The sequence below is a fragment of the Uranotaenia lowii genome, chromosome 2 (genome assembly GCF_029784155.1).
Source record: "Uranotaenia lowii strain MFRU-FL chromosome 2, ASM2978415v1, whole genome shotgun sequence".
NCBI lineage: Eukaryota > Metazoa > Arthropoda > Insecta > Diptera > Culicidae > Uranotaenia > Uranotaenia lowii.
The window spans coordinates 268,201,830-268,215,116 of NC_073692.1; the positions used below are offsets into that span (position 1 = coordinate 268,201,830).

At 34.5% G+C, this 13,287-nt stretch overlaps 1 protein-coding gene across 3 annotated transcripts in view; it reads left to right on the forward strand.

The window, feature by feature from the left end:
* The first annotated feature begins 292 nt into the window (after positions 1 to 292).
* LOC129745291 (E3 ubiquitin-protein ligase ariadne-1) overlaps positions 293 to 13,287 on the forward strand; it is a 66,801-nt gene continuing 53,806 nt past the window's right edge. Inside the window, exons 1-6 of one of the 3 annotated variants that reach the window (XM_055738270.1) lie at positions 293 to 406; positions 956 to 1,384; positions 10,439 to 10,594; positions 10,684 to 10,740; positions 12,927 to 13,142; positions 13,206 to 13,287. In XM_055738270.1, coding sequence (XP_055594245.1) covers positions 1,181 to 1,384; positions 10,439 to 10,594; positions 10,684 to 10,740; positions 12,927 to 13,142; positions 13,206 to 13,287 — 715 coding nt within the window. In that variant the 5' untranslated portion in view covers positions 293 to 406; positions 956 to 1,180. Of the gene's footprint in view, positions 1,385 to 10,438; positions 10,595 to 10,683; positions 10,741 to 12,926; positions 13,143 to 13,205 lie in introns of all 3 variants that reach the window. The other 2 variants (XM_055738269.1, XM_055738268.1) reach the window with 2 other exon arrangements.

The following is a 13,287-nucleotide window of genomic DNA, read 5'->3' on the forward strand; positions in this document are numbered from 1 at the left end:
TGAAGACAAGCCTCTTATTGGATGTCTATTAAAATTATATATTGAAATTCAAGTCCTTTAGTTAATTTGAAATTTGAAAATACATTTTAGTGAGGAAACTTCAATAACATTTATTTAAATTTTGAAATAATGAATTCAACGTTTCTTCATGGTTTGAAAATCAATCGTTTGTCTGATAATTTCAAAATTACACCATAGTGCCAAGTGCAATTAAAAGAAAAAAAGCCCCAACACCAACACAATTATTTATTCCGTTGTCTCGAAAGCATAGCACACACACAGTTTCCCTTTATGCCAGTCGTCGTCCGTCGTAACATTTGCTGTGCTGCTGCTAATTTCAACTCGCAAGAAAAAAGACTGTGCTGGCGATTAGTCTGGTTTGAACAAAAAACGCGAGAATAAAAACGTAAAAATCTTTTCGGACACTTTAAACCTAGTTTCAGCCCCAAAATTCCACGCCAATCGATCGCAGCAAGCCACGGGAACAAACGGATTTTGTTTTTGGGCCTCGGAGCGCATTGATTGGGAAGATATTTTCGAAAAATAAATTGCTTGTGTCAGTGTTGAGATATTGTGGGAAGAAAAATTCGTGAAAAAAAATTGACGCGTGATGAGTTTGTAAATTGGTTTCTTCTTGATCCGTCTGATTTTGGGATCGCTAGGAGGGTGTGGATATTGTGAAGTCGAAGAAGTGCAAAATTATGATAGTGCATTGGAAAAAATCGAAACTACAAAAAAAATATTTGGGTTCGTCGCATTTGCTGCGTGTTTTTTCTCATTCTGCTTCTACTTTCGGGAGGAGTGAGTGAGCGAATAGTGAGGAAAGAAAAAGAAGGCCACAGAAGTTTTTCCCTTGACTACTACGATCAGCAGTAGTGAGCCAGCACTGGCTGACATTGTTATTTTTTTCTTCTCTGGTCAGTAATCAAATTTCTATTGTGTCTCTGCTGCCTAGTGACGGATTGCCGTAGCGAGCATCAATTCTATAGATAAATCTCTCACTTAGGAGTTGCTAATAAACTAGAAATTCGAAGCATTTTTGAATAAGGGAACACAACCAGGAAGTGACGAGTAATCACCTGAGTGAGAAAATAAAACACTAAACAAGAAAAACAAACACCAGTACTAGTAGAAAAGCTGCCAGTTGCTGTGTAGCAGCAGCGAAAAGCAAAGAAAAAAGATGGATTCCGACGATGAAAGCTTCGATGGCGACTCCGGAAATGTTTCTAGTGGCGATGACGACTTTGCGATGGATGTGGACATCAACAATCCTCGGGGGGATCGTGGCCAACAGGAGGATGACTATCCGTTCGAGGTGCTAACGACGGAAGAAATCGTCCAGCATATGATCGACTGCATCAAGGACGTCAACACGGTTGTCGAGGTGATTCATTTAGCTTTTCTTTAATACCTAGTACCTATGATAAATCGGTCGTGGGGGCATGGTCAAATAACCAATTCCATAAACACGCGACACAGTAAACTACTGAGTACTATCTATCAGCGATGTGTCAGTGGGTACTCGAATTGCGTTTTTATTTCATAATGTTTTGGAATTCCAGAGTGATTGTTTGTTAAAGGATGGGAAACCCCTAATCCAATCTTATTTCTGTTAACAGGACCGCAAAAAATCCTTAGCCGAAAACATCGAAATTCAGTAATATAATAGTTTTTCGATTCTATCACTATCCGTTTTTATAACTAATCGCCAAATTTGCTTTTCTTGAGATTGTATCACGCTTTTCTAAAAAAAAGTAAATCAGTTTGGAAAATCCTCTAGCATCTTAACATTCAAGAGCATAAAGGGTGTTTGTAAATATTTTTTTAGTTATTTAGTCCTCAATGATTATTCAAAAATCGTCTTGGAATAGTTGAATGATTTTCCAAACCTAGCTCACTTGTCTGGAACAATCATTCGAATATGGAATCCGTTTGCATCAATCGAAAGCTTTAAAAAAAACTCAAGGAATGTTTTCAACATTATCAGAACTTGTTTTTTTTTGTGATTTGGTCACATCTTATGCTATCAAGAAATTGGGGGAAAACTTTTCAAAAATGTTGATAAGTAACATGGTATAGAACATTATTTTACAAACAAAAAATTGGAAATCTTCAATATGGATAAGGGTAGTGTCCCATGTAACATATTTGTTTTTATAAAATAGTGAAGAGGGAAGGGGTTGAAATTAATCATACAAATCATGGGAAGTTTTAGCTGATACATGTCTTCAAGTTGTTGTAATTAAGTGGTATCGAAAGGAATAATTTCATTGATGAAATCGAAATTCCTTTATCTAGATGGCTTTGATTATCTTTTTTTTTAATATCTTTATTACAGAGATTTTTAGCTTTCAGCTGGTTTCTACCATGTTTGATTATTTGACAATAACCTTGAATATTTCTCGGGAGAGATTTCTCATTAAGTTCATCTATGGTGAGCAGTTCATTATTTTGTTTTGCTTCCTTAAAAAAAGCTGTAGACAAAAATTGTAAAAAAAAATATTTGGAACCGCCCTACAAATATTTTATCCAGAGTCTTAACACATTAAGGACCCCGAAGAAATCTAAGCAGTTAAACTCCAAGATTCGTCATTCTATATCTCAGAAACTACTGGACAAAATTCTTTAAATCTAATATCTTTCAGTTACTGAAAGTGCTGTTTTTAATTTCATTAAGTAAGGTTTCTTGTTAGATTCATAATTTTTGAGTTAAGCTTCTTAGTGTAGCATACTGGCGACAAGCGAAAAAACAAGATTTATCGTAATTGGTCCGCAATGTGTTAAAATTACTGAATTACCGAATATTCGGTCGGCCGAATAACGCCCAAAACCCGTTAAACCGAATATTCGGCTCACCGAATAGTTGAGCTAAGTATTCGGCCGAATATTTATTTTTTTAAATTTATACAACCAAAGACTTGTCAATTTTTTCAAATGGTTTTGAATAGTTTAGAAAATATCCAAAAGTAATGTTGAAAAAGCTACATAATCACCATAAGTTTATGGTTTCAGTTGAACATCTTAGGGTAGATGGTACAGGAGAATGCTGATAACGGATCGCTTCAACCCTCATCCTCTACTTACTCCCCAAGCATCTCGTCGGCAACTTATAGGATTCGAACCCAAATGTTTTTCTTGCCGATACCGGGAATCGAACCCAGTACGCCTGGGTTACCAGACTCGCGCCAGCCAATCCACTAGACCAGCCGTCGGCAACCAAATAATAGTGATCGCTAAGATACATGTTAACATGATGTTAACTTATTTTTATTATCCTTTTTCTCACAACGCCACAAATTTTCGTTCTTTTTTGGCAAACAGAAGTGATTTTCTTTCTTCTAAATCAATACATTTTCATAACGAATACAGCTTAGTAACGTTGAAATTTTGACGATTCACCATTGTTACCTGATAAAATTTATCATTTTATACTTTGGTGCAATTCTTTCCTAACACCTATTCCCAGATAAACAATAGACTTTCGATGTGTTCTGTTGAAATATTAAAAAGAAGCATTGAAAATTTAATATAATAAAAATGCATACTACAAGAGCTAAATAAATAAAGAAAAAACTAAATGGGAAGGTATTATTTTTTCTTCAAATACTACAAATAAGCCTTCATTTTTTTTTTGGTTCGGACTTCCGTTAAAATCCATTGAGGTTCATTGGATTGTTATGTGCATAAAACTATCATTTTAAATAGATAAATATTTTTCGGTCCTTAGAATAAATAAACCAACAAATTTTAATTGATAAATGCTCATTTTACGGATTGAAAAAAAAATAGTCAAAATTTGTCAAAATTTAACAATCGGTCTTGAGATGTGGTCTTATAATACGGTTATAAAATTTCTTTGATTTTTTTTATTACAAGCATTTCGATTCAGCTCTCTAGTTGTTATTTTGATTTCTGGAAAAATTAAAAGCTCTCTAGTTCTTATTTTGATTTTCGGTAATATAAAAAAAGGTTTAAAAAATTATATTTTTCGATAACGAAAATTTAAGTTTAAATTCTCAATTCTTTTCAAAATCGTAACCGTTCCAATTTTTTTTCTCCTTCATACTAATGAAATCTCAAAAAAAAAATGTCAAAATCTCTGAGTCTCAAATACATCAAATAATCAATTTTTTAAACAAATGTTTTAATTTGTTAGATCAACTCTCAGTTTTCGCTTGCAAATTTGTAATGTTAATAATTATAGTAGTTTGTTGGCGGTTCCCTGGCCGAACATGTTAACCAATTTTAATGATATATAATGAAGATTCGTTGTGTGAATAATTTATTCTAATTTTGCAATATTGCAAAACAAAACAATTTCAAATATTTCAAACAGTCAAAAAAAAAAATTAAAATACTTTTAATTGTTACCAGATTTGCTGTATTTCAGTGTATCTTGGATTTTTGGAATCGTCTAGAATAGATTCAACCGATGATGTAGAAATATGCTGGTGTCCAGTGACAGTTTTGATAGCTATCTCGGATTTCCCAGTTTAATAATAAATCTTACATGATAATAGACATCTAACTTTGGCTTTACTTCGCTGTATTTCGTTTTTCAACGAACCGAGTTTTTTAACTCAAATTTTAGTTTTTTGACGTTATTTCGATCATTACTTCATAGAACAAACCAAAACCAAAATTCTGATTAATACCGTATTTGTTTTCTCCTCCGATCAGTGTTAAACCGTATCCGACAAAAACAAACACAAATCGTCGCCAGTGTATTGCTATCTCACTCACTCACACGCTCTCTCGCAACACTGACAAAATTTTCGGGGCACCACCGCCCGATGGCAGTGCAACACCAGGTCAAAACCAGTGCAACACCGTCCGAATAAACAAACAGTTTGACAGCACCTAGTGGTGCACCAGTGCAACACTCGGCATAAACAAATACGGTTTAATGCCATATTCGTTTTCATCTTGGTGGTGCACCGGTAGTGCACCAAGTGCTGTCAAAGCGTTTTTTTTATATGAAGTTGACAGCAGTTGGTGCACAACCATCTTTCCACCAGATGAAAACGAATATGGCATAAGACTCTGAAATCAAAATCAACTTTTAAAACATCCATGACGTTTAAAAAATAATTGCAGAAACATGACAAAAGAATTAAGTTTAGAATCAAAAAAGGATATTAAAGTTGTTAGAAGATGTATTAAAGTTTATGGAAGAGAATGCTTCTTCACCAAATAAAGTTTCTCCTCCGAATATAAAAAAATTATATATGGAATTCTTAAATTAGATCCAGCACTCAGCTCCCGGTTTACAAAAATATTTTTTAACAAACTTGGAAATTTTGCTCACTTGAACTCATGTTCAAAATTAGAGCAGAGAACTTGAATCTTTGAAAATTTTGAAATGCTTTCATGGATTTAAAAAGGAACATTGAGAGATGAAATTCAATATTTGAAAATTTTAAAAACAAAATCATTAAAAAAAGAAATTTTAATGTACAAAACAATTATTATCAGCATTCAAAGCATCATTAAAATCATTTTCTGATGTTCATATTTGATCATAACGGTGGTAGAGCAAATTTATTTTTAAAATATTCAATTCCAGAAAAACGAACTCAATTTCATAATCTCAACAGTGAGGGCTTTATTTGACGATTAAAAAATGCTCGGTTTTTATCCGATTAAATAACGATTAAACAAAGGAAACAAATTCAACGGAAAATTTCTCTAGGCTTCCAAATGCTATAACAGACTTTGATGAAAAACGTTAACTGATTTCTAAACATCAACTTGGTTGCAAACTGACAAGATGCTGTTAATTTGTTCAATAGTTGTTTTATGGTTTCTTTTTTAATCCTGGGAAATATTATCAGAACTGAAGGAAAATTATGTTGCGTCCTTTTACTTTAGAAAATTTCGAGGATTTTCAAAATTTTCACTCATTGAGCTAAAGAGCCACAGTTATACATCCAAAGAACTACATGCGGCTCGCGAGCCGACCTATGCACTAGACCACATCAGCGCTATTCTTATACAATTTCAAAATGAACATAAATTTTCGTTTAATCCTTAGATACGATTTTAATACTGCTTCTGTGATTCAATGAAAACTTTAAAATTCAAGTTATTTTTTTTCACTTTCCTCTTGTATGTTTTCAGTCTAGATTTTTTTTTAGATTCTCCCCCCTTTTTTCAAATTGATTATAAAAATCGTCCTGACCGACAGTGTGGTTTAGTGAAGGTTAAAGATCATCGTTCTTTTTAACTATTTTGAAGATGTCCACAGGTTTGGCTATTGGTGGCATAGCCCAAAGTTAAGTTCTTAAGGAGAACTCATCCCCCAAAATCTTATAGAGGACTCGGTAGGCTGTGACCGTCGATGACGGAAGTGTTTTTTTGTTTGAAGAAAATTTTCAAGAGTTCTGAAATGGAGATTTTGGATTTTTCTGAGTTTTAAAGTTGTAAAAATTTATCTGAAAACGGATTGATAGCGCTACGCTTTCCGGAACAACCTTGTGGTGTTGTAAAGCTGATGGAGCATTGAATCCGACTGCCGGACGGATCAACATTATTTCTCTATTTCTCAGATAAGTATTTTGTTTAAAAATTTTTACAGATAGGTAAAAAAGGGAAAGTGTTTAGGGGATTATTTTGAAAATTTTGTAAACAGCATGAAGTCGAGCAGAAAATATTTCATTGGATAAATTTGATGGTTATTTTTTGTGTAAACTTGAACGCAAGTTACGTGTCAAAGAATAGCCTTTTTTGCGTTTTTTTTTCTGAAGTCAGTTGGAAATAACACCTTCGGAGAGCATAATTCTCAGCGGAGCTCTTGAGTTAGAAGATAGTAAAAACAGTAGGTACTAAGTTTGAATCATAAATCCAAAGCAGTGGATAGATCATTCTATGTATAAATTAATGGAGTGAAAAATATTTAATTGATATAAAAATTATCGTGGTCAGGAAGGTAACCTTACGTTTCACAGAAGTTCAAGATACGATTGCGTTCGAACTGATTTTTCTGCCCCAAAGTGAGTTGACCAAACAGTTGTAGTAGGGCATTTTATGTTGAAGCATAAGAACATACACAATCCAATTCAATGGTAATTTTAATGGCGTTTTAACGTGTGCTTCAGAAGTTTGGTTAGGCACTCAACCAAAGTAGTAAGTTGTTAGATCAGAAAATATGTACGTACATGGAAATAATTCTGAAATTGATTTGTGATTTTTGGGATAGGAGTCAATTATAAACTTTTTGTTAACACGCTTTGTGTAGTTCGAATTATGTTTAGAAGTTTTAGTGCTTTGAAATTATGTTTCTCAAATAAGTTTTTATTTTTAACTAGATTTTCGTTCATCTAGGAACATTATTAACAAAAGCATGTTCGTTCCCTCAGATAATTTCACATGAAAAGAACTTAACTTGTTTAAATGTCTCAACAACTTGAAATTATGCAATTATGAACAACTTATGGTTATCCCTTTTTCAAAATTAACCCAAACCTCTTCAAATTGTATCTCAAGATACAAAAATTCAAAAGCCACGCGACTTTATAAAAGAAATATTTTTACAAATATATGTTTACACTTGGTAAAAGTCGTTATTTTTTTATCACCATTCAACCTAAAAAACTCTTGCCTGCTTCTTTAGAAACTTTGTGAGTCAGGAAAATAATATTTATTGTTCACCGTAACACTAGTCAAAAGTGTGTCCCAACCAATTCCTTTAACCCCTCTCCCAACCAAAATTATTTTGCTAGGATGCAGAGGTGACCTCGGTCCTAAAGCACAAAATAGATCTTTCATCCTTTTTTTCTTTTTTCCAATCTATCCATTGACTACTAGGACGTGGCCGGCGCCGTTATTGACGTTAAAAGAGAGAGCATCAGTTTTGTGCAGTGTGAATGAGCTGCTAATCCCAAGCATCATTCATTTGACCTCTGAATAAAATTGATGGCCTCGGTCAATCACGGAGTAGCAACCATTGGCGATGTGGAACTTGTTCTACTGAGCCACGCCTGCGATCGTGGAACTCGAAGTGATAGTTATCATAATTTGATTTTTGAACAAGTCATGCATTTTCATGCATTTTGCATTTACATTTTCTTCAACCATGCATTTCGGGTTTTACGATTCAAGGTGGATGTGAGTAGTTAATCAAGCTAAGCTAAGAACTCATCCCCCAAAATCTTATACCGCAATATAATGGAAATCAAAATAAAAAAATTATTGCACACTGAACTTCAAAAATACACCCAAACTTGAGAACTTTCCCCACCAATCCGAATGAAACTCTCTCCCTACAGGTTTGGCTATTGACGGCTTAGTTCAAAGTTAAGCTCTTTTAAGAGAACTCATCCCCCAAAATCTGATACCGCAAAAAATGGAAACAAAAATAACAAAAAAACTGCAGGTACGGGAATCATACCCATACCTGCAGTGGCACTGTGTTTATCATGTCAGGGTGCTAAACGCTCGACAACCGAAGAGTTGTTGGGCTTGGCAGCGAAATCAACGCATATATACAAGGTAGTGTCAATTCCTGCCTTGAATCCAAAACCTTGAATTTTTAGGATAAATTTTTTTGAATGTAAATTAATATATCAACAAGATAAGCATTCTCTATTACTAAGTTTTCTCTAAAGCTTTATAATGAAGGATTTACATGTGCGGTATACCTATATTTACGGCAACCCGTCATAATGATGGGATTTGTTGTAATTTTTGTTGTATTTCTATATAAATTTGTTCAAAAATACTTCTAGGTGGGCGGTGAGCTCCAAAATATCGAGCTAGGGGGCGGAGAGTAAAAAAAGCTTGAAAACCACTGTTCATTAGTTTCTCGGCACGAGAACTAGAGACGATGCAGTAAATAAAAGAAAACGACCCGATATAAACACATGAAGGATCGCGAAGAAATCGAAGCCCGAAAACACAAAAAATGGGCATTCTGCGAATTATTGAAGGTGTTATACACAATTATGTAGAATAACGTTTCTTTATAAAAAGTATCACTACTTTCCATTTCGTCAATATTGATCAATTGGAACCCTTTTTTGTTACCTTGAACTCGTTGAACTGTAGCTTTAAATATTCAAAATGTCTTATATTAAGCTTTCAATTTGTATCTACATAGCATTATTATTTGCACACTGCAGCTTAGAAAGACACGAATGCCACAAAGACGGTAAAGCGTCTCAAATACATAAAAACTGCATCTTAGAGTGGTTGCTGTTTTTTGCACTGATTGATCCTCGAGGATTTACAGAGCTAAATGTGAGTTAATATTAATCAGTTTCTATTTTGGGTAATGTCTGCATTTTGGGTATAAAAGCATCATTTCCCTGCTAGTGGGTGACAAAAAACTAGCAAACCGCAGTTAATGTGAACTTTAGTACTCATTGTTTATGCACAGGGTGACTGTGATACGCTCTGTTTATCGCAAAAACTCTAACCATTTGTTATTTCTCTTCGAAATCAATTTCAATATTATATCCATGAGTAATAAAATTATAAACTCAGTACTTGAGTTCAAATTTTCAAATTGGGGTTTAATGGCGGCCCATTTGTAGATCTCGGTTTCCGCAGAAGACGCACGCAGGTCACATATTTTTTCAGGCGAAAGTTGTTGACCCCGAAGGCAGCATTTAACAAGCAAAATAACTACGTCCATGGGCCAAAATTTCGAGCGATATCAAAATACGTTATCTGTGATGGTTTGGGAAAGAATATCGACGAAAGGGGAATTACTACAGCTATTAATTGATAGTGGCGTGAAGAAACAAGGAGTATCACTTTAAACACATTTTCAAAGGCCATTTGCATCTTTGAGCCATTTTTTTTTATCAAATACAGTTTTTTCTTTCAACATAATTTAGCAACAGTGCATAAAGCATTGATCGTTCAGAAATGGCGAAAACAGATTTTGCCTTGTTTCATCAGTTCACCTGAATAGATTGTATTGTCACCGAATTTGAATCCACTAGACTTTAATATCTGGGGACACATGCTAGGGAAGTTAGAAGACGTTAAGCTCTCAAGATTTGCCACATTTAAACATGTTTGGTGAGGTTTTGGGACGAAATGACGAACTAAACCGTGTGTACGGCTTGCAAAGACTGCGAAAAGCGTCTACGGGTCGTAAACCAACTCCAAGGTGAAAAATTTGAACTCAAGTACTTAGTATGTAATTTACTACCTAATAGATGCTATTGAAATTGATTTCGAACAGAAATAACAAATGGTTTGTGTTTAATGTAATAAATAAAGTTTCTCACTTTCACGTTGTCACCCTGTGTATGATTAAACTACGCAAGTCTCATTTGAATATGTTCTGTTCCTGTTGTTTCGATTCTTGAGAACTTTTTTTTACAATCGGTATGCAGCATAGTATTGAAATATAGCAAACATTTAAATACCTACATATTTTCGATGAACTTACAACATCTCTATGTATTCGATCGAATTCTTCCGACAGATCCCTGCCACGACAACTCGAATCCTGCTTAACCACTTCAAATGGGATAAAGAAAAACTAATGGAACGATTCTACGACGGCGACCAGGAGAAGCTGTTCCGGGAAGCGCATGTGATTAATCCGTTTCGGAAGCCCAGCACAGTCAACAAGCCAAAGGTTAGTAAAATCGTTGCAGGAATTACACGTTACGTCGACTTTTCTCTCATACAGTATGTATAATTTATCTTTTCCCATTTTTCTTTCAGATCAAAAAATCAGGAACAGAAGATTGTGAGATCTGTTACTCGTCGTTTCCTCCCAGTGTGAGTAATATAAATTTTTCTTCATAAATTCTCGTATTCTTAATCCTTTTTGGGGATTTTTTTTTTAAATTTTTTTACGGGCTCTTATAATGAACACCAATACAACGCCATACAAAGAGTATTCGTTTTTGTACTGCAGTTACATATATGAGTACATGCCGCTAGTCATTAAAAGCAGAAGCTTTTTGGCCATTTTTGGGTACCGTGAACGTTTCCCAACATCTGTTGGGTTAGGGCACGCGTCGAAAGCTTAAAATAGAGATCAACTAGCATATAGGTTGTTCACTTTCATTTGACATCCCAAATGCTTGCAAAAAAGTGTGCTCCACACAAGACAGCAGCACGTTTGAACCCTTTTTTTAAATTCACTTTCACGCTGGGACGATGTAGGGAATGTAAACAAACTTGATGCCAATTTGTTTCCTTTATATGCGGTGAAAAGTAAAAATAGGCTACATTTCTGAAACCAAATTGTTTGGCTTTACAGAATCATTAAGCTTTATAAGGGGATTAAGCAATGTCTGGTTCGAATTGCACGTGAGTATATAATTACTATGTTTAGAATATTATTTGTTGTTATTATATTCGATGAAATGAAATGGCAAATTATTTTTTATAATACGATGGTAACATTTCGCCCGCACTTCGAGCTGAGCTTATTATTCGAACTTGAAAATAAGTGTTTTGCAGCTTCTAGTTACCGAAAGTAATGAAAAAGTTTGCAACATTACCATTTTCAAATAAAAAGTAAACATATTGGTTTTGTTTAAAAAAATGTAGTTTTTCTTAATGTTATGACAAATTATTATTAAAGATATTTTCGTACTTACTAATTCAAACTTATACACCTTATTATAAGAATTACTGAATCTCTACTTATAAAGTTTGCTTTAAAAATCTGGAATTGTAAATTTCATGAGCGCAATAGATTCGATGGTTGCTATTAACTCAGATAGATTCGATTAATTTTTAAACTTATAAACTTTAGTTCAGTTTTATCGTTACGAAAACTGAGACAGAACTTTCATCTCAGCCCTATGTGTCGGTCAATCGGCGCTGAATCCTTAGGTAGGTAGATAAGCTTTGCTGTATTTAAGTGTGTTTTTGATCTTTGGAATAAACATTAACATTAAGACTTTTGAACGAAACTTGAAAGTTCATAGAAGTATTATTTAAAAGCTTTGTGCTTTCCAGACGCGTTGGACATTACAAAGTCCATTCTTCTTTATCGAGCGTACTTATGAACTTTAAACGAAGTTTTTGTTTCCATGTGAAACCAAAATAGAACCTGTACGAAAAATCATTTTTTTGAGTTTTTTTTTAACATTGCATTCTTCGAGGGATGATGGAAAACGTTTTGATGTGGTATGAAAAATTGTGTACAGATAATCATCGATTTATCGTTGTGGCTAAATTGTGAAAATTATATTATATGGTCGGGATTCGACCAGACCGAACTGAACGCCATCAGCATTTTTTCGAGACATTTGAACTTTATGTACAAATATTTTCATCTAGGAACAAAATTTTTGTAGTTTGTGGGCCAGAATCAACAATTTATAATTAAAGGAATTCATCTTAGTCAATCGTTTATAGTTTTGCGATGTAGAATATGAATAACTCGAGATTGAGTTTCTGTTGTTTTTAAATTTTCTCATGGCGCTCAGTTCGGTCTGGTCGAAGGCCGGCCATATCTACTTAGCTTTGAAAGGTGTATTTTTTGCGATATGTTATTTATGGATGACGACTATGCGAATTCCGACAATTTAGTGTTTTTAAATACCCCTCCCACTTTTCCTTCTCCCCTCGCCGTGTAGAATTTTTGGAGCAAATTGAGATTTTTCGCTAATTGATTATGACATCAAATCGGAAATTCTTGGTGCGCGTGCAGAATTTTTGAAACAAACGTGGAGGTCATTCTTAAAACTTAAAATCTAGCACCAAAAACAATTCTTACGTCCCGGGTGACAATTTTGTTTGCTTATGAAGTAAAAGTTTGCTACTGTGCCATTGTAAAAACGAGAACGCTGTATAAGTTAAGTGCAATCGACTGTTTCTAGCGATAGGTTCTGACTCTTATAAACCCTTAGGTATAACCAACGTTTTCTCTATTTTTGTAATTCGTTATCAACTTTTAAAAACTTATCTTTCATTGAAGTACTAATAAGCAAGAATACCGATTTCAGATGATGACTGGCCTGGAGTGTGGTCATCGGTTTTGCACGCAATGCTGGCAAGAGTACCTGACCACCAAAATCGTGGAGGAAGGTTTGGGTCAGTCAATCGCTTGCGCTGCCCATGGGTGCGACATCCTCGTTGATGACGTCACAGTGATGCGCCTCGTTCAGGATTCTCGAGTCAAGCTGAAGTACCAGCATCTTATTACAAATAGCTTCGTCGAGGTAAATATTCTTCATAGGGTTTTTAATTCCTAGTCTTCCTACTAAATGTTACTTTTATTTCAGTGCAATCGATTGTTGCGTTGGTGCACATCGGCCGATTGCAACTACGCCATAAAGGTACAGTACGTCGATCCTCGCCCCGTCG